The sequence below is a fragment of the Lepidochelys kempii genome, chromosome 10 (genome assembly GCF_965140265.1).
Source record: "Lepidochelys kempii isolate rLepKem1 chromosome 10, rLepKem1.hap2, whole genome shotgun sequence".
NCBI lineage: Eukaryota > Metazoa > Chordata > Testudines > Cheloniidae > Lepidochelys > Lepidochelys kempii.
In genome coordinates this window covers 23,529,236-23,553,574 of record NC_133265.1, presented here as the reverse complement: position 1 = coordinate 23,553,574, position 24,339 = coordinate 23,529,236, and the positions used below count along the sequence as shown (strand labels likewise).

Here is a 24,339-nt window from a genome sequence, read left to right as displayed (position 1 = left end):
ATCAGCCTCCAATCTCTGTTAGCCACTGTCATTGTCCAAGTCTCTGCTCTGTATAGTAGTGGGCTCACTACTACCTCATGGTATAATCTGACCTTTCGTTTGATGGGGAGACTTCTGTTTGACCAGATGATGATCATCCTTCCAAAAGTGTTGTTTCCTAATCTTGTATGAATACGTTCAGATGTTGCCATGCTCCCCAGATGACAGAACTCTTCTACTTCTCCAGTCTCTTTTCTGTCTAGTTTCCTTCATAATGATGGTTTTCTTTGCATTTACTTTCAGTCCAATTTTTTCTGCTTACCTCTAATACAAGGGCAGTCATTAAGTTCCACATCTTACTTAGAACAGTGATGTTGGCAAAGTAAAGGTCATGTAACTCGTATCTGCTAAACCATTTTATATTGTCCACAATGCTTTTTGTTGCCTGCTTCATCACCCAATCAATTGCTAACGCAAAGAGGATTGGTGATACACACACCTTTGTCTAACTTCAGTTACAATGTTGAACTATTCACCCAGACCTGTTTCTGACTTTACAGCATATCTACTTCATCATGTAAACTCCTTATCATGTTGATCAGCTTGCTGGTCTCCCATAGCTTTTAGTCTCTCTGTGGACATTAGCTTACGCTTTCTTGAAGTTGATTAAGACACGCTTTTGCCAAGCAGTATCTTTTTTGGTGATCTGTCTAAGAAGGAATATCTCTTCAGAACATGATCTACTTGGATGGAACCCAGCCTGTTCTCATAATATCTCATTCACTGCCTTCAGTGATTAAAATGTCATGTGACGTTTTAAAAAATAATTTAAGCATTCCAAATTCTAAATGATTTGTCAGAGTAATCTACAGTGGGTTCTTACTACACTTAGCTATTTACAGTGAGCAAGTATTTCATTGTGTGTGTATTAGTGCTTTAACTGGGACTATAGTATAGCAAGAATACCACATTTTCAACTTTCCATCTTTTGTATTAAAGTTTTTTATTCAAAACTTCCTTGATATTTTCCTAATCAGAACAACCTTGATAATTTATTAAGTAGGAGCTTAGGGGACATCCACTTTGTGCACTTAAACTTAATCAGTGCAGCCATACCTCTCACATGGTGCAGGACATCCCACATCTGGCCCCAATTTTTAAATTTGTACCACATTGCCATTTCAAAGTCTATATTCATCTAGTCTGCAAGTTTTCCTGGTTCTGAGCTGTACATCTTGGTGTCTGATGTCATCATGTCTTACACCCACAGCCAGTCACTGCCATGTTTGCACAAGCAGATGGAGCAAGGCAAATATGTGAAGGTAAATAGCTATAAACAGCTATAGCTACAGTCTCTAAAGTGACAAGAGCTTGCATAATTTTTGCTTTGTCATCATAAGAGAACCATGGCTGGTAGTTCAGACATAAAGGCCATATACAAGTTGCAAGATTATTGGCGTTTCTGGAGTTCTGCTGTATTTACCCCATTTTCTTCATTTTGGATATTTACATACCATTATTTTAGCATAAACATGAACAGCAAGGACTGCCATTCAAGCCCTCAGGTCGTCACAGCAGAGCAGAGGGGGGAAAAACACAAAAGATGTCAATAGAGGTCCTCTGGAGAAGACACAGAAGAGGTATTCCACATTGTAGAACAGCTGGTACACAGAATTCACGTGGGTCACTGATAGTCGATGTGGACAAATATTTGATTTCTACAATATCTGTGGATGTGACTATACTGTGATCCAGGAGGATATCAGATAATGTGGCATCAATGACTGGGAGAAATAACTTGGTGCTGCTCAGGCTGAAACAAATCAAGCAAAACAGAGTCAACGTGGGCGGTCTCTGCCATGTAGCAAATATCTACAGCAAATCCAGAATAAAACTTTCAGTACCTGCCGAGAAACTTATTTCTCATGTATACTGTCACTTCTCTTCAAGCTCCTAAAGGTATCAGCTACTAAAAGTGTGCCCTGTTCGTCGACGCTGAGTCATTGACTATAATAAGCTTCACATGGAGATGCCTTGGAACTTCTGTTGAAATGAACATATAAAAAGACTGCATTATTTAATGGCACAGTACTAGGTAACATTATTTAGAAATTCCCCTTAAGAGATCAGCTGTTTAAAACAAAAAAATGCAGCCAAAGCTATGTCTGTTCTGCTGCCACATTAGGGATTACAAGTAGCGCTGAAAGAAAAGGAGTACTTGTGGCACCTTAGAGACTAACCAATTTATTTGAGCATGCTCATGCTCAAATAAATTGGTTAGTCTCTAAGGTGCCACAAGTACTCCTTTTCTTTTTGCGAATACAGACTAACACGGCTGTTACTCTGAAACCTGTCAAGTAGCGCTGAAGAAGCCAGCGTATGGATCAGTTTTCAGTGTATCAGGATCAGCGTATGGATCAGTTTTCAGTGTATCAGGTCCAAGATAGAGCTGATCTTCTTTCTACAAGAACCAGTGGAGAAATAAAGCTTTATGAGAGATTTGTAATGACTGGCTTGTGTTTGCCCCACTCAAATGTTGAGCCTGAACATGCTTTCAGTATTGTGACAAAAGTCAAAACTGAGCTGAGACAAAGCCTCAACATTAAAACACTTAATGCTGATTTCTGTTAAAATAAGCAGAAATCGTGAGTGCTTTCAGCACAGTAGCCGAAGGAATTGTTGGGGTTGGCAAAAAAGCAACCCCAGAGTGCAACAACAGTGAGTGTTTGAACAAATTGACTTTTTATTTTAGTGTCAATAGTGGGTCTACAAAAAACACAGAATCATTTAGTTTCATTGAAACAAATTCCGGGCTATTTGCATGCTTATGTATCTTTTTAATAAAACTGTGTGTTCAATAGAAATTTGATGTCCCCCATTTCAAGGTGTGTTGTCCTTTGTGCTGAGGGTCACTGTCTCTCATTTCAAAGTCTGGGACTTGAGAGGTATGGATACAACTGGTTATACCAAATGGCCTTTGTGGGATTTCTGGGAGTTCAGTAATCTTTTGGGGATTTCTTAAAATCATAGATACTCCTGACAACAGAAAACATACATAAAAAAATACCTAAATTTCTTATCTTAGACTATATAGAATAAGGAAGTAGTGGAAGCCCCATTGCTAGTCATTCAAATCTGGACTGGACAAAATATTTGAGAATATACTTTACAAAACAATTGGTATGGGATGAACTAAGCATTGGAATGAGAGCTGAGCAATATAAATTTTCAGATAAATTATAATTGTGTGAGCATAGGAATTAGAAACAGACAAGATGGCAGTATTTTGATACTGAGTTGGCATGAAGAGTGAATAAGCATTTGCTTAATATTGAGCATATACTTATCCCTTTAAAAAACTGCACAGTATAATTATGGGCTTCAACTGAAATCTTTTGCAGCACCCTGCAGAATAGGATTCTTCATTCTTTCAACCTATTCATCAAAAGTATGGCTGTCACATAGAACTGTTTCATAGTCCATTTCATGCAAGTCATTCTGAAGAGTTGGAAGTGGAGAAACAAACACTGTTGTCCACCCTTCTGAACAAATGAGGTCAAGCAATCTCAGAATACAATATCAGTGTTCCTTTGTATAGTAGGAAAGAACAGGTCCCTCCACAGCAAATATTGGTGCAATGCTGTGGCCTGATTTGTGCAGGAGGTCTAACAATCCTTTCTGTCCTTTAAAATGTATAAATCCCCTTAATTATAGGTGCCAGAGCTGAGGAAACAATGACATTAACTGAACAACTTGTATATAGCTGCAATGCCATCTCTCTCTGAAGAAAAATGGCTCTTGTAGCTTTATATTGGTTGACCATTGTTAGAACATCTGTTTCTGCATTAGTGAAATCCTTGCCCCCTTGTGAGTTTGCAAAATGCAAAATCATACAAGGACATTCATGCAGACAAGCAATAGACCATATCTGAACACCTTCTCTTAAGGCAGCATTCTAAAACTATCATATCTAGGTGATGCTCTTCTACTAACTAGTAGTCTCTTTTAATGACCTTTGGAAAGCTTTGGTAGTAAAATTCTGAACTCCACAGAAGTAGCATCATCTGCATTGGACTATCAGTTTGAATTGGCATTGGATGGCTACATTTTAACAGAAAGAATCACTAAGCTTACCTTTTTATAAACAAGCCCACACACATCACATCAGTCTACACCCAATCAGTGATAGCCAATAACAGTCCTCACCCAATAACTATCCAATATGTCATATTAAATGTCATAATATGTCATAATAAAATACTGCCCTAATCAAGGGATTCCTCAAATTGTTAGATTAAATCTGTAGTGAGAGTGAGTCATACCAGAAGCTTATGAATATTGATATGCTCATAGGTCAGACAGTATGCTTTGTATTTGTGTAATAGCTTCTTATGATAATCTGAAAGTCCAACAATCTAGAGGGTTCAAGATGTTAAAGTTAATAAACACATTTGTTGTCAAACCCTTATACCAAGTTGTGAGGTTCAGACACTGTATCATCAGTGAGAGCTAAATCTGTTACCTGTTTAGTGTTGGTGAATGATCAGGTACATCCAGGTGAAACACACTGGCAGTCCCGGAGAATTGAGTAGATAAATCCTAATGTTTACTTGATTTCAGTGAAATATGAATGGATGACAGTACAGCAGTTGCATCAGAAGACTAGTAGTCAAAAGGCTGAAAGTCTGTCATACTTAAGTTTGTGGCACTACCTCTGTATATAAAAATGAAACTCCTTTTCAGTATTGGGCAAACTTCTAAAGACAAGAACAATTTTTCTTTCTGATCTAGGGGATTTGGGTATATCAAGAACTCATAATTTCTAATCCTGGCTTTGCTGCTGAGTTGCATTGTGGCCTTGGGCAAATCACTCAAGCTAAAATTTTCAAAAGTGTCCACTCATTATGGGTACCTCAGTCTTTGGATGCTCGGGTTGAGACAGGAGGACCTGGTTTTCAGTACCTACAGTTTTATCAGATGTCAGTTCATGCTGCAGGTGCTCACTATGTCTGCAAATTTTGTTTTGGGTGTCAAAAGTTGGGTACCCAAAAATAATGGTCAGTTTTGAAAATGGCCTGGACTTCTGTTTCCCCATCACTAACGTGGGAATACTGAAACCCAGCCTTAAAGGGGTGTAGATTGAGCTGTTGTGTTCTGTATCTTCCTTCATCATTATTACTTCAGTAGCAAGTAGCAGCACTAAATGACTTTTGCAGTGATGTGTGAGGCAAAAAGAATACACAGTGATTGCTATAATACAGACTAGCAGAAAATCTTCCTAAGCAGCTAAAAAGAACTGCCACTCACTGTTCCCTGTCCCTTGTAAAGAGCCACAAAACACTCTGTGGTTTGGGTAGAAGGAAAAATGGGAGACTGTTCGGTTTTACTAATAGTCATAAGAATGGCCATACTGGGTCAGACCAACGGTCCATCTAGCCCAGTATCCTGTCTTCCGACAATGGCCAGATGCTTCAGAGGGAATGAACAGAAAAGAGCAATTATCAAGTGATCCACCCCGTCATCCAGTCCTAGCTTCTAGCAGTCAGAGATTTAGGGACACTCAGAGCAGGGGGTTGCATCCCTGATAATCTTGGCTTATAGCCATTGTGGGATCTTTCCTCCATGGACGTATCTAATTCTTTTTGTAACTCAGTTATACTTTTGTCCTTCACAGCATCCACTGGCAATGAGTTTCGCAAGTTGATTGTGCATTGTATGAAGAAGTACTTCCTTATGTTTGTTTTAAACCTATACATTTTGTTGGGTGACCCCTGGTTCTTGTACTATGTGAAGGGGTAAAAAAATACTTTTTCTCAACACCATTCATGATTTTATAGACCTCTCACATATCCCCCCTTAGCTGTCTCTTTTCCAAGATGAACACTCCCAGTCTCTGTATTTTTTCCAACTCTAATATGTCTTTTTTGAGATGTGGCAACCAGAACTGCACACAGTATTCAAGGTGTGGACATACCATGGATTTATATAGTGGCATTGTCATATTTTCTGTCTTATCTATCCCTTTCCTAATGGTTCCTAGCTTCTGTTAGCTTTTTTGATTGCTGCTGCATGCTGAGCAGATGTTTTCAGAGAACTGTTCACAATGACACCAAGATCTTTCTTGAGTGGTAACAGCTAATTTAGATCTCATCATTTTGTATATATAGTTGGAATTGTGTTTTCCAGTGTGCATTACTTTGCATTTATCAACACTGGACAACAAAATGTCAGATGAAATTCAATCACGCAGTTTTGTGACATCCCTTTGTAGCTCTTCACTGTCAGTTTTGGACTTAACTACCTTGCGTAATTTTGTATCCTCTACAAACTTTGCTACCTTACTATTTACCCCTTCTTCAGATCATTTACTGCACTGGTCCCAGTACAGATTCTTGGGGGACCTCACTATTTACCTCTCTGCCCTGTGAAAACTGACCTTTTATTCCTACCCTTTGTTTCCTATCTATTAACCAGTTACTGATCCATGAAAGGACTTTCCCTCTTATTCCATGACTCCTTACTAGGCTTAAGAATCTTTGGTGAGGGACCTTGTCAAAGGCTTTCTGAAAGTCCAAGTATGTGATATCACCTGGATCTCTCTTGTCCACCTATTTGTTGACACCCTCAAAGAATTCTGATAGCTTGGCAAGCCGTAATTTACCTTTAGAAAATCTATGTGGACTTTTCCTCCAACATATTGTGTTAATCTATGTGACTGATAATTCTGTTCTTTACTATAGTTTTAACCAATTTCCTGGTTCTGAAGTTAGGTTCCTGTAATTACCAGGAACACCTTTGGAGCCTTTTTTTAAAAAGAATTGGCATTATGTTAGCTCACCTCCAGTCATCTTGTACAGAAGCTAATTTAAATGATAGCCATTGGTAATTCTGCAATTTCATATCTGAGTTCCTTCAGAACCCTTGAGTAAATACCATCTGGTCCTGGTGATTTATTACTGTTTAATTAAAAAAAAAAAAAAGTTGCTGTTAGTTTTTGTGTCTTTTGCTAGTTGCTCTTCAAATACTTTTGTCCTGCCTAATTATATTTTTACATTTGACTTGCCAGAGTTTATGTATCTTTCTTTTTTCCTCAGTAGAATTTGACTTCCATTTTTAACGAATGTCTTTTTGTCTCTAACAGCCTCTTTTACTCTGTTTAGCGATGGTGGTATTTTTTGGTCATCTGTTTTTCCTATTTATGGTATACTTTGTGTTTGAGCCTTGATTATGATATTTGTAAAAATTGTTCAGGCAGCTTGCAGGCATTTCACTCCAAGTTCACTGTTAGACATTTTTCTCGTTTAAAAAAGCACAGATGTCAAGTGTTTAAAAACCAGAGGCCAAACAAATAATAGTGCTAAATATGTTTCCACATCTTCTGCAGAGACAATAGACTTCAAGTGATGATGGTGTACCACAAGGACATAGAAAAATGCTGCATAATAGAATCTGTACACTACATTTCTTGAATAGAGGGTTAAAAATATTTGTTAATTGAGAAGATCAGCTATTATGTAGTACTCTTCTGTATTCTGACTTGGGAAAGTCTCTCAAACAGCTGGAAAAGCATCTAATGTCAGCATTTGGTTTGAAGGATAATATTCCCCAAGGGTAGTGATTTTTCCACTGAGGTGCTCTACAGGTTTTCAGCCTCACAAAAGACAGTTGTCTCCTTAGTAAAGCTCTCTTTTTGGCAGGTCATCTTTGAATTTATTGAAGCCAGTATTTACTACTACTTAGCCTATGCGCAGCGTGCTTCGGGGGGCACGTGACCAGGATTCATCACCTGGAATTTGGTCCACTGGTTGGATCATTAGCTTCCTCGGCTTGGGCTGGGTCGGGTACTGATGGGGAGTGCGACATGAACGCTGATTTGTGCCCCCCAGTGTTTACTGAAAATTGGCAATAGCATGCATTGGATCACTGACAGTCCATTTTGTTTCACAGATTGATTTTGTGCCTCTTACCAAGCATCTCTACATCCTTCTTCCATCATCCACCTGCCGGTTTAAGTAGCACTTTTCAGTTAGGAGTCGCTTTGCTTCTCAGAAAAAGAAAAGGAGTACTTGTGGCACCTTAGAGACTAACCAATTTATTTGAGCATAAGCTTTCGTGAGCTACAGCTCACTTCATTGGATGCATACTGTGGAAACTGCAGAAGACCTTCTTCAGAAGACCTTCTCAGCTGCAATTGACCTTTAGGTGGCTCCTTTGTCAGTGAACTGAATCAACACTAATGTGAGGCACTATTGTGCCTCTCACCCTTTCCCAATCTGTCCTTACCATACTGTCCAACTTTAATTATTTCTGTTATTAAATTCCATTGTCTTGTCTTGTAGGTTTTGCAGTAGCCCAGTGTATAAACCAGCACAATCCATCACCGCTTTCATCGCCATCTCCTTCTTCCAGTGGTAGTGGGAGTACTGGACACTGTGATTCAGTTACTGCCAGCTCAACTTCCACTCCTTCTACAGCACAGAGTCCATCAGGTAAATCACTGTTTTAAGTCTTGGCATCCAGGGTGCACACTGGTTTATTTTATAAATGCTTACTGGATTAAATTGTAAGTCGTGTTTCAGACCTCTTTTACTATCCTGGAATGTTTTTGCAACACAGATTGTGAAGATCTTTTCAGCTTTCTGGACTACTTTAGTCTGTGGATACTTTACTATTGTCAGTGTTGATTTGAATGCTGGTTGAAAAATACACCTTTACGTGCTTTCTCTTTGTCTGCTAGCAGGCTGTCTGCTTTAGTTTGTTTTACCTGTAATTATAATACGGCAGATTTATAGCTCATCATCTGATCAGCTGGAGCCCCTGTGAATAAGTGTGAGATTCTACACTCAGTGTAACTTTACGCAGCTGAATGGTTTTGTTCACGTACCACTTTTACAACTTTTTGTGGTTGTGCCTTTTATTTTTAAAAATAAAATGACTCACTTTTGTATATTTAAATCTGACAGTTATGTTTGTATGGTATCTATAGGGCAAACATGATATATTTCAGCACATGTATCTAGGTTGTTATATAGTAAAAGTTGGGCCATGATTAATGTGGCCTTTTGGTTAAATAGGCATTTGAGGAGACCCAAATTCATGCATTCCACTGGCGGAGAGGAAGTTGGCACGTATGCTAACTGACAATAGTAACTTGCTTTCAAAGGTTTTACACAGCAAACCACAGTGGCGCCATTGTGTAAAAGTGCTTAATTTGAATATTTACAATGAGATTCCTTTTTGCAATCCCAGTTAGGACTCCCTTTTCCATTCTTCCTTTATTTGTGAAGTATTTGTAGAACATCCCATACTGGCATTTATCCTCAACATTCATTACATCAATCCTTTCATTGACATATATGAGTCAGGGAGCTGCTAAGACACAGAGCTGGGGGCAAGGCAGGAAAGTCATTCTGCAGCAGATTCTCCTTGAAATGCTTCCACTGTGCACCTGCTCCACTCTAACCAGTTTTGGTTTTGACAATTGAGGTGACTGTTTTTAAAAATAATCAAGTTGGGCAGCCATTCCCAGGCTTGAAATGTGGATAGTCACCTGCAATTCTGATTACCATTTTGAATGGCCATTTCATTTTCTGATCATAACTTATAGGCATTCAGTTATTAGCATCCTTTGGGGAGCCTGAGACCTGTTTAAATTTATTGCAGGGGGCTGTGTTCTAAAAATGGGATTTTTGATGGTTATGACAAGCATTCCATGATCCACACTTATGAAATTCTAAACCAATTAGTAAATGCTAAAAAATGTGGTAACATCAACCTTATATCAACATTTCAGAAGTAGAATGAGTTAAGTTGCATGAATTACTATGTACTCCAGTACCAATAAAGTGGCATTAAAAATCATCAGCAAGTATATAACTTTGTAAAAGATAATATATTCTGTGTTTACATAGCTACTCAGTCGTGAGGTACAGACCCTGCATACTTACCCTAAGACACATCTTAAATGTTGCTTAATTTTTCAGTGTCTGATTGTCCTTAATTACCACCTGATCAGAAAGTGAAGGTCCATTCAACTATCACTCTCTAAAGAAATGGACACCAGAAAAAAGCCTAGTTTTGAGATGACTAGTTTTGACTAAAATCACTTCTCAAGCTTCTGGGTATTTATAAAATACTGTTTAGTGTTTCTATCAAAATCCAAGAGGCTCTCTGTCTGCCACAAATAAAATCTCTGGGAAAATGCATAATTCTCATACATTTAACTGATTGGACTCTACTCTGTCAAGAAGCGAAGTGAGTTAGAGTCTAAGATCCCTTCTGAAAATGCCTGCTGCCAGCCATTATCCAAGAAGCTGTAAACTCCATTATCTCTGATGATCATGACCTTTGTAGTCACCTGGGGAGTGATGCTGTCTCTAAGGTCGCCAGGATCCAAAGCACTTAGGGCTTTAAGGTCATAATCAAAACATAAACTTTACCAAGAAACAACCTAGCAATCAGTACAGATCACATAGCACAGGTGATTATTCTCCCAGCTAGAAGTGCCACTTAAGTGGGCTGCAGCATCCTACATCATCTCAAGAGTGAGTGTAACCCCGTATAGAGCAGCCTGCAGGTATAACCCCGTGTAGAGCACCCTACGGTCATCCTAAATGGAGATTAAGGCATACACTTTGAAAAGTCCTCATCTGAAAGACTGAGGACATAACCACCTTGTCAGAGATGAAAATACTCTACCATTAGTCACAAAAAATCACTGCCTGTCATAATCCTTTTCCTCACCTCTATCTACAACATGTAGAGGTACATTTGCAGCACCATTTTGAAATAAAACAAAATATGAAAGTCAAAGTGCTAAACTAAAACTCGTCTCTTGCTCCAAGTTTTGAAATGACCTTGTAGACATTTATCATTTTATTTAGTGTTACAGTCCTTGTTCACTGGTGATCGCTGAAATCGGATCTGTCAAAAGAGAGAGAAGTATGTGGGGACTGAGGGAATGAAGAGATGGTAGGATTTTCAAAAGCTCCAGTCTGAAATAGCCTCATATGCAAGATAGATAGGAAACAGGAGAATGCGACCCCAAAACTCCATCTAATATCTATATGCTGTACTTGAATCTTTAGTGTGATCATGAGCCGGCATAAGTAAACGTGCAATCTGACTTTTGTCAATGGTGGCTGAGAAAAAAATGAGAACCATACATTAATTTTTGTTACACATATTACAGTAGTGCCCAGAGGCCCCGTTGTGCTGTATGCTGTACAGACAAAAAGAGAAGATCCAAAGAGCCTGCAAGTTAGGTCTTCTACCACTATCAGAAGGAATCCTTCTACAGCAAGACAAAGCATTCTTCATTCATATAGCGCTTCCTTATTTTATACTATTAAATAATGGTTTCTGGTTACACATGGTCACCCCAAACTCAAGTATCTGAATTCCTGCCTTGAGTCATATTACTTATTTCAGGCAGATGTCTTTTATTTGTGACCAGCCGTGACATCCATGAACAATTCAGTTAATCAAAAGCAGATATTTCCCTATGTAATAATATGGAAAGATTATAATGTATAGCCAATGCCATAGTTCACAATCTTCCAAAATCTATTCATTGAGTGTGCTGTTTCCAGTAAACTTTTATTTATTTAAATCCTGTAATTTAAAGTGCTCAGTCAGGTGAGGCTTTTTATTGTTGACTACAGATATCAGAGTAAGGTTTTGAAATGTTTGTTTTTCAGTTTCAAGATGGGTGAGGTAATATCTTTTAGTGGACCAACTTCTGTTGGTAAGAGAGACAAACTTTCGAGCCAAACAGCGCTCTTCTTCAGGCTGAAAAACTTGCTTCTCTAACCAACAGAAGTTGATGCAATAAAAGATATTACCTCACGCACCTCATGTCTCTAATATCCTGGGACCGACATGGTTACAACTACACTGTTTTTCAGTGTCTGCACTTTAAAATTCTGCTAAATCACTTAGATTGAGTGAGCTACCCATGCTAAACGTAACCCATGTTCTGATTAGTTCACAGGTACAGCTTTAAAATTCTACTGTTCTGCAGGAAGAAATCCTTAATTAAAAAAAAAAATAACAAAAAACAGGATCTCATTGTGTTTCACTGAATAACCTTGCAAGATAGGAGGAGATTCTAAAGCTCCAGGATTCTGGGTGTAGGGTATTTTGACTCTTAATCTTCCCCTGAATAGCTTTCTGGAACAATTTTCAATGCCCTCACTTCTGGAAGTGCTGCCTCTGAAATTTGTACTCTTAAAAGCAATGCATTGATTTACCCTGAATGTAGAAACAATAGCGCCCTTCCAGGAAGTACCCCTTCTAGGAGCAGCAATTCCAGGAGAAAGATCACTGCAACTGTGTTTTCTCAGAGCTGATTCACATAAGGGTAGGTTTGCAGGATACCTGCGATCTGTTTATACTGCATCTGGCTCATCTCTGTTGCACATAGTGATCTTATTTAAGTTTCATTCCATTCCTATTTGTAAAGACTGCTATAAAATCTTTAAAATAAGGGGTTAGAAAAAATACGCTGATACACGTATAATTGTTTTTGCTGTTTTAAAAAACTAAGTTTGAAAAGCTATTGATTTTTTTTCAATAATCATTCATAAAGAGTCCACATTTTTTTTGGAATTCTGTGCACTATCGATGCTGACTCTTTTGATGGTTAATCAACATTTCAAATGTATTATACTTGGGAAATTTTTATCCCGTTGAATAGCTGTTAAAGGCATTTTCCAACAGGACACTTGCGTAATGTGCCCAAATTACTGAAAGTTGCGTAATAAACTAGAAATGCCACACCTGCCCAATTATAGCACTTATCCAGAATTGCAGTGTATGAAGTGAAACTTTCAGTTCAGCTTCCAAACTGTTCTCATTGCCAGAGACAAAGATTTTAAAAAACATGGAATCTGATTGGCGTGCTCTGGAAAAGAAAACAGTGAATGGAATAGACTTCTGACATTATAATAGCATGTAAATTTGTCATAGTCACATTTGAAAAAAGTCTGTTTATATTGTACAACTAGTAGTCAATTAGGAACTACAAAGAACTAAAAAAAGTTTTGCCTTTCACTCTAGTGAAACAAAGTGTTGCACATTGTAATTACCAATTCAATACCAAAACATTCTTTGTAGAACCTATCCCAAGAAGAAGGGGGGGCGAGGGGGAAGCACAGAAACTTTTAATATACAGTGAGTTATTTGCTACCACTTCTGCTTACATCAAACAGAACCATGGTACTTTTCCTTCACAAGGGAGGTCACTAAATGTTTTGTATATTACATGCCTATTACATATATTTCAGTCACTGGGAGAGGACAGTGGTTATTTATCTACTTTTCTGTGAATAAATTAAGCTTTTTCCAGCTCTTAATGCTACTAGACACACTGACAGCTAATGTTATATTCCAGAGACTTTTAAGGTTATAGCAACCTTTAAGTCCTCGTGTAGAAAATTGTGGGGTAAAATCAGGGGTGGGCAAACTTTTGGGCCCAAGGGCTTCATCTGGGTATGGAAATTGTATGGTGAGCCATGAATGCTCATGAAATTGGGGGTTGGAGTGTGGGAGGGGGTGAGGGCTCCAGCTGGGGGTGCGGGCTCTGGGGTGGGGCTGGGGATGAGAGGTTTGGGGTGTATGAGGGTACTCTGGGCTGGGAGGGTGGAAAGGGGTCAGGAGTGCAGTATCTAGGCGGTGCTTACCTCAAGCAGCTCCTGGAAGCAGCAGCATGTCTCCCCTCCAGCTCCTATGCGGAGGCGCAGCCAGGTGGCTCTGCGCTCTGCCCTGTCTGCAGGTGCTGCCCCTGCAGCTCCCATTGGCCACAGTTCCCGGCCAATGGGAGCTGTGGGGATGGCGCTTGGGGCAGGGGCAGAGTGCGGAGTCCCCTGGCCGCCCCTACACCTAGGACCGCAGGAGGGACATGCCGCTGCTTCCGGAAGTCACAGCACATGCGGAGCGGGGCAAGCCCATGACCCCTCTCCCTGGCGGGAGTTCAAGGACCAGATTAAAACATCTGGAGGGTCAGATGTGGCCCCCAGGCTGTAGTTTGCCCACCCCTGGGTTAAATGTAACTCTTGCAATATCTCTCATTGTTCCGTAGAAGTGAAAAAGCAGAAGTTGTTGTGTACTGGAAGAAAGGAAAGTCCCGAGAGGGAAAGAGCAAACAATACAGTCCAAACAAGTCACATGCATTGCTAGCAGGTTTTTTACTTGTTATACTTGTGACCTTCCATGAAGTAACATGCCCATGTGAACAGTTGCTGTGTATAAGATGAAAACGTTCTCCTGGTAGTCATACCTTCATCATTATGCCTTTTGAGCTTAAATGTAGCCCCTTTGCTGTCAGTAACTGAAAATTGTATTATTAAATGTGCTTATGTATGTATAGTAAATGGAATAGGGATGTTTTATACTTGTGTAGAATTCATATACTAGCCTACAGTATATATTCATTGTTACACCATATTTTACTGAGTATTTTTAAAACTGTCAAGTCATAAAATGCAGCTGATCTTCCTTTTAGAAAATATTTAAGGGATGATAACAGGACCTGGAGATATATAACCCAGCACTAAGTAATGAGTGTTTGGGATTTCAGGAGGTTTTTTCCTTCTTGTGCACCACTTACAGCGTACTGCGCTCTTAGTTGGGGCAGAAGTTGCTTTGGAAGTGAATGGATTAAAATGGAAAGGATAGTCCTTTGTTGCTGAGTTAGAGTAATTTGCATTCTGATTTGTAGAGAATATATATTCCAAAATTCTGAGCACTGGGATCCTGTAAAAAAGCAATGCAGGCCATCTTGCTGACACCTCCTCTGTCCCTTCCATTTGTGATTCAAGTAACGTAACTGTGGTGGTGTTTCAATTCTGTTATGCTAGTAATCCTCTCTGTTAACTAGGTACAAAAATACTTTTAACTAAAGTTTCTTTTCTAGAACCCTACCTATGTGCTAAGCAGACTTTCTCTTTTCTTAACTGCTGGTTTTCACTAGATATCTCTCTAAAATACTGCCCTTGGCTTTGTTAAAATCCAAGTGCAATATTTCAGTTACATGTCTTGAAGTAGAAATATTGGATTGTCCAAAATATTATCCTTTTGAAAAAATAGCACATGCTATCCTATAATTTATTGCCAATGAGGGATCGGAATATTACTACCACACCAGCATTTCTAAAAGATTGGTTCTGTTTAATATTTTTAATGTGTCTGGCCAGATTACAGTGTAAAAGCCTACCAATCCTGCCTCCTGTGACTTCAGTGGGAGTTCAGCTGGTGTCAGAATTGCAGGATCTGGCCCTAAATACCAGAAGTAAATCTCCAGATACGTAGGTAACAAAATAACATGATTTTAATTGGTTTGTAAGGAACACTAAATACACACACACACTACCTTCAGGAGTATTTTCCTAACTTACAAGACTCTTGATGTGACTTAAGATACCACTTAGAATACCAGCAGTTATGAATAAGTCCCTGTCACTTATACTTGTTGATACTCTAATATTTATCCTTTGTGTCCATTCCAGTTTCCCTTCTGTTTCATTGTGAAAGCCTTTGTATGATATATCACTGTGTTTTCCTCTAGTAAGGTCTGGCAGGAAAGGACGACGGCGGGTGTTTAGTCTGTCGGAGGCTGACAGTCACGGTGGACACTGGGTTTAGGTCTTCAAGCAGCAGCTGCAACCGCAACTCGTGCAAAATCAATGCAGGCAGGTTCCTCCATAAGATTTCAAAAGGCCACAACGTTTAATAGAGCATAGCCATTATCTATTTCCATACTAACAGAATGACTATCTACTATTATATGCATGAGATATAGAACTTAAAATAGCATCCACCTGTATCTAGTTAAGAGCATCATTCATAGATCTAGCAATTGACTTCTAAAAGGTTTTAACTGGTGGCTTCTCATGTTGATTATTCTTGGTTATCTTGCTAAAAGAATTAAAACTCCTCTCCTTGCCTGGAAAAGGTATGTCAAGTCCCAGCTTTCAAACAGCCATGTCTTCTCTTGAACAGGGGCAGCTATGGCTCCAGTGGAATTCAGTAAGCAGGGGTTTCTAAATTGGCATGAATGCAGACAGCTAGCCAGTCCAGCCACAGGATCTCTAGCCTGTAACTCAGGGGAAAGAGAGAAACTTTCAGCCAAAGACTGTCCAGGATTTGACCAGTCGTATTTTCTATTCCTACAAAAATCCTTAGAATCTAGTCAGATGTTGTTATGGAATTATTTTTTCTGACTTTGCTTCAATCAGGCAATTTAATATTGGATATGAGAAAGTGGGAAAATTGGCCTCAGGACATTACTGAAATTTACAAAGTAGTAACTGTGTTTACTAGGATCAGATTAGTCTCTTTTTGTATTCTTTATAGTAGTGGCATGAAAATAGAAAAATATTGCCAGTTTTGTTGGATGATATATAAACAACTTCCCTTATTTTTTTTGTAGATTTATTAATACTCTTCTCACTTAGTTTCCTAGTTGTGTTTTAATTGTTTATTTTTTATCCTATTGTAGGTTTACTGTATGATTTAATTAAGAGACTTTCCTTTAGACCATTTCTGATTTTTTTTTCTTCCTCTGCTCCTTTCTGCCTCCTTTTTCCAAATTACCCCACTTAACACTTCCATTTTTGTAAAGTTAATCTAGGCATTATCCTGCAACTGCTGAGCAAATCGTAGGGGTGCTGTGCACCCTCACTTGTCACTGAAGCTAGTGGGAGTTAAGGGCACTCAACACCTTGTGGGATCTAGCCCTTATTTTGCAAACTCTAATCAGAAATTACTTAACTGTGTACAAAAAAAGTTTACCCAATATTTTTTCAAATGTTAATTTCCCACATCAGCTGGCACACTCTGGTTCCTAGGAGTTACTGCACACCCCAGGAACTAGAGAACTAGTTAAGATAAAAAAAAAAAAACCCTTCACCCTTTTTGTGCAAAAGTCAAATGGAACTGCCACATTTGGGAAAACTCTGACTAATATCTTAGAGGTGGAAGTGCCAGAATAACATGGGAGGATTCTATTCTCTCAAGATACCATCTGCTTTGTTACTCTATCTCTTGCGTCTCAGTGCCTCATTGATTTGATGTAGGCTTGAGATCCAGGAGTGAGATCCTATGAGATATCTCCAAAGAAGCAGAATATTCCCTCTTTAGGGCATTTTCCACTGGGCTTGGGGCAGGAATTCCCACAGCTCTTGAGAGTATGTATTCTTGCCAAATGTCCAGCCCATGTCATAGACTCCAGAGTTTTGGATCAGCTATAAAGAGGCGGTCAAACCTTCAGATGCTTCTTGGAACTGAACTCAAACGCCAAAGATTTTGTAGTTGGTGACTAATATCTTCTCTCACTGATAGAATGATACTGAAGGACAGTAGCTCAGTTAACACCTCTGGAGGCTGCCCATAAAAAACCTTTTGCATCCAGGTGATACTTTGATATCCACCATAAACTCCTTGTATAGTACACATTTTCTGTCAATTGGTCCCCTTGCTCTGTTCCCTTGGATCCTTATTAACTTGGTTGCCTGATAACTTTAGATCATGTGATTTTTTTTCTAGCCTTTAAAATATTTTATACCTCGTAAGGAGGAGTGTTTTAAATTAGACATAGATCTTACCTTTTAAACTGATGTAAGTTACCGACATCCATTAGAGAAATCAAAAACTTTTGTCATGCTAGTACTAGTTACCCCTGTGCTGACGTTCATTGTCTGCACCTACTAGGGGCTATATTTTCACTAATCCATCGTTAGCATTGGCAGGTGCCCTGCTGGGATGCAGCAAATTTGTCACCGCTACTCTTAAATAGAACAATACTGTAAAGGAAATGAAGTTCAGGGAGCTACTAATGGGTTATGGAAAGTAGATGATGAAAGAAAAATTACAGACATTAATAATACATATAACTTAGAGAAAAAATACAGTACAGAAGATCTCTATTTCTGTACTTTCTATTTATAAATTCTACAGCTGAAATATTTCAAGGGCAAGTTGAATTTGTTCTGCTGATATTTATGGTGCCATTTTCTAATCATTCCTCTGAGGTTGTTTTACAGTGTGTTGAATAGAAAATTGCATTTGTTGGCCCTGGATATGTCCTACAGATAAATATTTTTCAACCATTTATTTTTCCTTGTATATAAAAAGTGGGAGACATTTTAGCATTCATTTAGGTATTATATAGGATTGGAACAGCACAGTGCAGTAAAATTTAAAAAAAACCTTTGTCCTCTGTTTGCTTGTTTAAATCCATAGGATTTTAAAAAAGCATTTAGGATTATACCAAAATTTCTATGTAAGGGAAAATGGCTATCATTAAAGCAGTCAGGCATAGAACTAAAATGTAACAGATTTTTGGAGAGCTGCAGTAGAAATACTTCATATTTGTGTCCATTGATAAACTACATTTACCCAAATTACTAATGTGTCTAAATAATACATTTTAGTGAGTGTTCTCACGATATTCAAAAGCCCAGATTGAGGTAAAAAATAATGGAAATTTAAAATTTGTTTAGTCATGGACCTTATGTTTTTTTAAAACTATCATAATAAATACTGCAGACATTTAAACAACTACACTAGTAAAAACAGACTTACTGGTTGGACTTTGTTTAAATGTTAGTAATTGCCTTTGAATTCAGAGAAATAAAAATTCATGTTCAACTTTAGCTCACGAAAGCTTATGCTCAAATAAATTTGTTAGTCTCTAAGGTGCCACAAGTACTCCTTTTCTTTCTGCGGATACAGACTAACACGGCTGCTACTCTGAAACATTTTCTTAGCAATTCTTTGTCTTTCATGCAAGTCTTACATCATTTCCTCTAATATCGTTTACCACATTCTCCCCAAAGTTTTTTTTCACAGCTAATAAGAAAAATCTGCAGGGTTATTTTGCATCAGCACTGTCTTTCAAAAGGCAGTTAGTGGTGACACTTGAAAAAAAGTGAGAGTCAAGATTTTGCTACAATTTATAAATCTTGTTTTTCTTTTAAAAAAAGAAAAAAAAACAAGAAGCTGTAGCCCGCAGACTGTCAGCAAAAGTGAAATGAAGCGGTTTCTGAAGTGAAAATATACATTTGTTTGGAGTCTTGTTAGCAGAAAGATGAGAATTTTACAATGGAAGGGATAAAAACCGTGTCTCTCACCCACACCCAAGCTACTCATTTTCTCTTTCTCGGGTGACCATTCTTATCTCTTCATTCCATTCTAAGCTCTTATGGTTTTTTTCTTGTGTTTTGCCTTAAGTTTATATTTTCTGTTCTTACAGGATTAACTGGAATTCATATTGAAACTGAAATGTCTTTAAACGTCGTTCTGGAGTTAAAACAAAAAAACAAAAAAAACCAGTCCCCTTTCTTTCTACTCACTAGAATGCCTTGTAGAATTTTCTGCAGACTGCAGAATTTTCTTGTGCATTTAGACGTGCTGTCTCTGAAATGAAGAGCCATGTAAATAGTCTGGTAGCTGGTTACCTGTGTTACTCCATTTGTGTTAGTTACTGTAATCTGAAATGATGCATATTGGCCCGACCTGGGAGACTTTCTAATATAGGACAAAATTTATAAGCCAATTGGGGGTTTTTCACCTCTGAAATATCCATTGAAGCCAAATTAGCAATTTTTCCATCACTTATTTAGGATTTTTAAGAAAGAGGTGAAAAGGAATGTTATTAAAATGCTTCTTATTATGTGTAATTGTTTATAGCCACCTTCATTTTGTTTGCTCAGTGCTGCCTCAGTGAGCAAACAAAAGTGCAAGAGGAATAAACAGTCCTGTGTATCTGCATTAATCGAACAGTTCTGTAGAATTATTCTCCTTCCTATTCTCCCATGGTTGAATTGATGTAAGTTACCATTTGTTTGTTTCACAGCTTCTTTAGAACCAGGTTGCTTCATGGGAAATGAATTCTACAGTTTTCTGTTTCCAGAGAACTTCCTGATGTGGGTTTATGTTGGTTGCTCTAATCTATGCTAAATTCTAGAAAAGCTTTTTTCACTACTCTCCTCCACTTCATCCCACCAGAAATAATAGCGATGTCACACTGTCACATTTCAAATGAATTACTTACACATAGAGCATTTAATAGCTGTCAATTCAAAAAGCTTACAGCTGGGATTTCACATCTCTACTAAATATTTCCTGTATTTCATTATTTACATGATCACAGGGTACATGTGTAAACATACTGCTTCACAGATCTTTGGTTTCCTCCTGAGTTTAAGTAGTAAGTAAAGAGCTTTATACTGTTGGTGTTTGTCATGTGTATTGAGCACAACTGAAATGCTAACTGCTGCCTAATGTTTTCTTTAGTAGGTGACTCTTCAGCTCTTGAACAGCTTCCCATGACCTTTTCCAGTCAGGTGATGTTGGTTGATGAAACCTCTTCAGCTGCCTCAAAATCTGGCAAGAACTCTGTAAAGAACCCTGAAGTGGAAACAGCTAACCTATCCCCTAGCCTGATTCCTGCACAGCAGCCCACAATATCTCTAATCTCCGATGACAATACAGATGCACTGAGCGTAGAGTCACTTACACTGGTCCCACCGATTGATCCACACAGCATTCATACTTTCAGCTGCATTCCTCAGTCTTCCTTGCCATCTGAAGTTTGCAGAGTGACAGAGGGAGAGGGTTCTGATCAGAGTCAACAAGCAGACTATGATGAACAGTGAAGAAAATGCAACTGACTGCTCTGTATTTTCTTTAAGTGAGGTGATGGGGGCATTAATAAAGCCACAGAGGCCAGTTGGCTCACAAGAAAGAGGCCAATTACTCAGTAACTCAACATATGGGCATCTCTTTAAAATAAACATTATACGTTCAGCATTTTTGAAGGAAATCTCTATTGTAATATGGGAAAGTGAAGAAGCTTTGTTGGGCTACCTTGGCTTCATGATGATTTACTTCTCCAAATATGGAGAGACAGCATTTGCCAGAAAAAGGAAATATTTTAGGATATTATAGTACAGAGATGCTGTTTCCATTTGAAACAGTTTTTCTATTCTGTCAGTCTTATTCAGCTTTTAGAGGTATGGCATAAAAACAGACTTGGCCACTTTCAGTATTGTATTCATAGGATTGTAAGCTTTAATATTGTATCCTCTGTGTAATATTTATTTCAATGTTCAACATAAATATCGAGCAAAGATTTTTTTTTTTATTAAAATGAATTGAACCCCTGATATAAAAATCAAAGGCTTATTAATGGTTAATATAAGACGGTTTTTTGAGAAGCATGTTATGTATTTTTTTGCATAACCAACTACAGAGGAATGTGAAGTATTTTAAGAGACTGATGTTCTACATTTTCTTAAGTGATTGCTTTAGTCTGTTTGTTCATTTCTGACAGAGGCAAATTGCAACGTCTGAGGAATGGCAAAATCCCTTCTGCAGAAGGACACTGTCTTTTCTTTAGAAACAGCCACAAGAACTTGTGCTGCATACAAGTTTCCATCTCCAGTGTAGCCAGGAAGCCACCTTACCCAGCTGATGATATCTCACTTTAGAAGGATGAAACTCAAAAGGGAATATACTGATTTTTCTATATGGAACTGGCTAATCCTGATGTTAACCAGATTAAACTTCTCAGTGAATGTGAATCTGATCTGAAGCCTATCTGACCTGTAGGTCCTGGTACATAGAAGATAGAAATTAACGAGAAAACATAAAACTTGGCAGAAGTTTGGCACGTTCTTTGCTGAATTGATTCATACCTTAACATGAATAGAATTTAACCACTCTCAAATAAATCTGCAGTGCATTCATTTCAAGTGGTGATAAAACTAGCAGGGAATAATTATTTCTGCATAGATGATGATGTAAAGTATTTCCTGCTTCTCAAAAATTAACCTACACTTGTTTTTGCTTCTGTTTTGATTTTAGTTAGCAACAGATCCTATTATCGGATTCTGTTCTTGTTGAAATCAGTGAGAATTTGCCATTGCATTCAATAGTAACAAAACTAGACTCCAGTCTCGTGTAGGATTAATTTGAAAAGTGTGTACCTATCTTCCATTCACCCTGCCATGGTTACATGATTGTTTGGCCCTCAGTAAGGGAATACTTGAGCAGGATATTTTAAAGGTTGTATTTTTATATTTGACACCCCACTGACTTTCGGTCTAACTTTGTTTGCTGCTTGCTTTTTCAGGCTTGGTCCTTTGGGAAGCAACTTACCCGTAGCAAAATACACATATACTCAATATTGGTGCTGGTGGTAAAGCCATTAAGTGTTTGTTCCTATGTGCAGAATTGACTGATTCAGATCTGTCACCCTGTCTGATTCCTGTGGACTTCAGCAGGCGTTTAACCAGTCTGAGTGTCTGATCCTGCAAATGCGATGACCCCAAACCTCACATGAAGTCTGAGAGTTAGGGGTCCTCAGCACCATTCAGGCGGTGCTTAGCAACTTGTGGAACCAAACTCAGATCAGAATTTGGCCTTCGGGTGGAATGGGAGCCCATCTTTCTTTTGGACCATTCTTAGACATGGTAGTCAAAAGACCATCTCAAAAATTATTACCTGCTTATTTCAAAAATCTTTTGTGTTAGATGTGACATTTCGCTCGACCTAGATCAGAGAAAATGCCATATTGCAAACCTGATTGTTCTAAATAGTATTACTTTTAAATGGAAATTTGGGGTCACACTCTCACAAATCTTGGGAGACAGGCCAGTCCTTGCCTACAGACAGCCCCCCAACCTGAAGCAAATACTCACCAACAACCACATACCACACAACAGAACCACTAACCCAGGAACTTATCCTTGCAACAAAGCCCGTTGCCAATTGTGCCCACATATCTATTCAGGGGACACCATCACAGGGCCTAATAACATCAGCCATACTATCAGAGGCTCGTATACCTGCACATCCACCAATGTGATATATGCCATCATGTGCCAGCAATGCCCCTCTGCCATGTACATTGGTCAAACTGGACAGTCTCTACGTAAAAGAATAAATGGACACAAATCAGATGTCAAGAATTATAACATTCATAAACCAGTCGGAGAACACTTCAATCTCTCTGGTCACGCAATCACAGACATGAAGGTCGCTATCTTAAAACAAAAAAACTTCAAATCCAGACTCCAGCGAGAAACTGCTGAATTGGAATTCATTTGCAAATTGGATACTATTAATTTAGGCTTAAATAGAGACTGGGAGTGGCTAAGTCATTATGCAAGGTAGCCTATTTCCTCTTGTTTTTTTCCTCCCCCCCCCCCCCCCCCGATGTTCTGTTTAACTTGGATTTAAACTTGGAGAGTGGTCAGTTTTGAAGGGGTTTTACCAGCAGGAGAGTGAGTTTGTGTGTGTATGGGGGTGGGGGGGATGTGAGAAAACCTGGATTTGTTTGAAAACCTGGAAATGGCCCACCTTAATTATGCACATTGTAGGGAGAATGGTCACTTTGGATGAGCTATTACCAGCAGGATAGTGAGTTTGTGTGTGTGGTTCTTGGGAGGGGGGTGAGGGGGTGAGAGAACCTGGATTTGTGCAGGAAATGGCCCAACTTTATTATCATGCACATTGTGTAAAGAGTTGTCACTTTGGATGGGCTATCACCAGCAGGAGAGTGAATTTGTGTGGGGGGGTGGAGGGTGAGAAAACCTGGATTTGTGCTGGAACTGGCCCACCTGATGATTACTTTAGATAAGCTATTACCAGCTGGACAGTGGGGTGGGAGGAGGTATTTTCTCATATTCTCTGTGTATATATAAAGTCTGCTACAGTTTCCACAGCATGCATCCGATGAAGTGAGCTGTAGCTCACGAAAGCTTATGCTCAAATAAATTGGTTAGTCTCTAAGGTGCCACAAGTACTCCTTTTCTTTTTGCGAATACAGACTAACACGGCTGTTACTCTGAAACCTGTTAAAAGAAACACATTTACCTAATTTAAAATGACATTCTAGTTCAATTAAGTCAACAGGCACAAAATAGGCCGGTTAGCACGCAATGCACCTTCTTACCTCTAAGCCATAACGCGCACCAAGAGATGGGACAAAGGAATTTTTTTTAATAAGCTTACAGAAAAGTAAGATTTGAAAGGAAATTGTCTTAGTCTCTGCTTCCAGGTACATTGTGGTCACTTTAAAAGCCAACAATCTACTTGAATTGTCTGCTCGAAGCTTTAAAGGGAAGAGGAGGGTGAAAACATATATTGAAAAAGAGAAAATAGAAATAAATGACTAAATAGTTACGACGTTCAAACAATTGCTCAGACTTGTTTGTTTCTAACCTTAAAATGTATATAAGAATTGACAGTGCCTTAATGCTGCATTAAGGAGAGTTCACCATATAAAACCCCTATAGATACTGAAATGTATCTTCTGGGGAAATCTTTGCTCTGTTTACAAATATAGCGTATTGC

At 38.6% G+C, this 24,339-nt stretch overlaps 1 protein-coding gene across 12 annotated transcripts in view; it reads left to right on the top strand.

Annotated features, from left to right (window-relative positions):
- Positions 1-23,422, top strand: part of CLEC16A (C-type lectin domain containing 16A) — a 188,076-nt gene extending 164,654 nt beyond the window's left edge. For 4 of the 12 annotated variants that reach the window (XM_073362442.1, XM_073362440.1, XM_073362443.1 and 1 more), the window contains 3 exons: positions 8,319-8,468; positions 15,549-15,668; positions 20,275-23,418. In XM_073362442.1, coding sequence (XP_073218543.1) covers positions 8,319-8,468; positions 15,549-15,668; positions 20,275-20,636 — 632 coding nt within the window. In that variant the 3' untranslated portion in view covers positions 20,637-23,418. Of the gene's footprint in view, positions 1-8,318; positions 8,469-14,059; positions 15,515-15,544; positions 15,669-20,274 lie in introns of those variants that run through there. The other 8 variants (XR_012161151.1, XM_073362451.1, XM_073362441.1 and 5 more) reach the window with 8 other exon arrangements.
- The last annotated feature ends 917 nt before the right edge of the window (positions 23,423-24,339 follow it).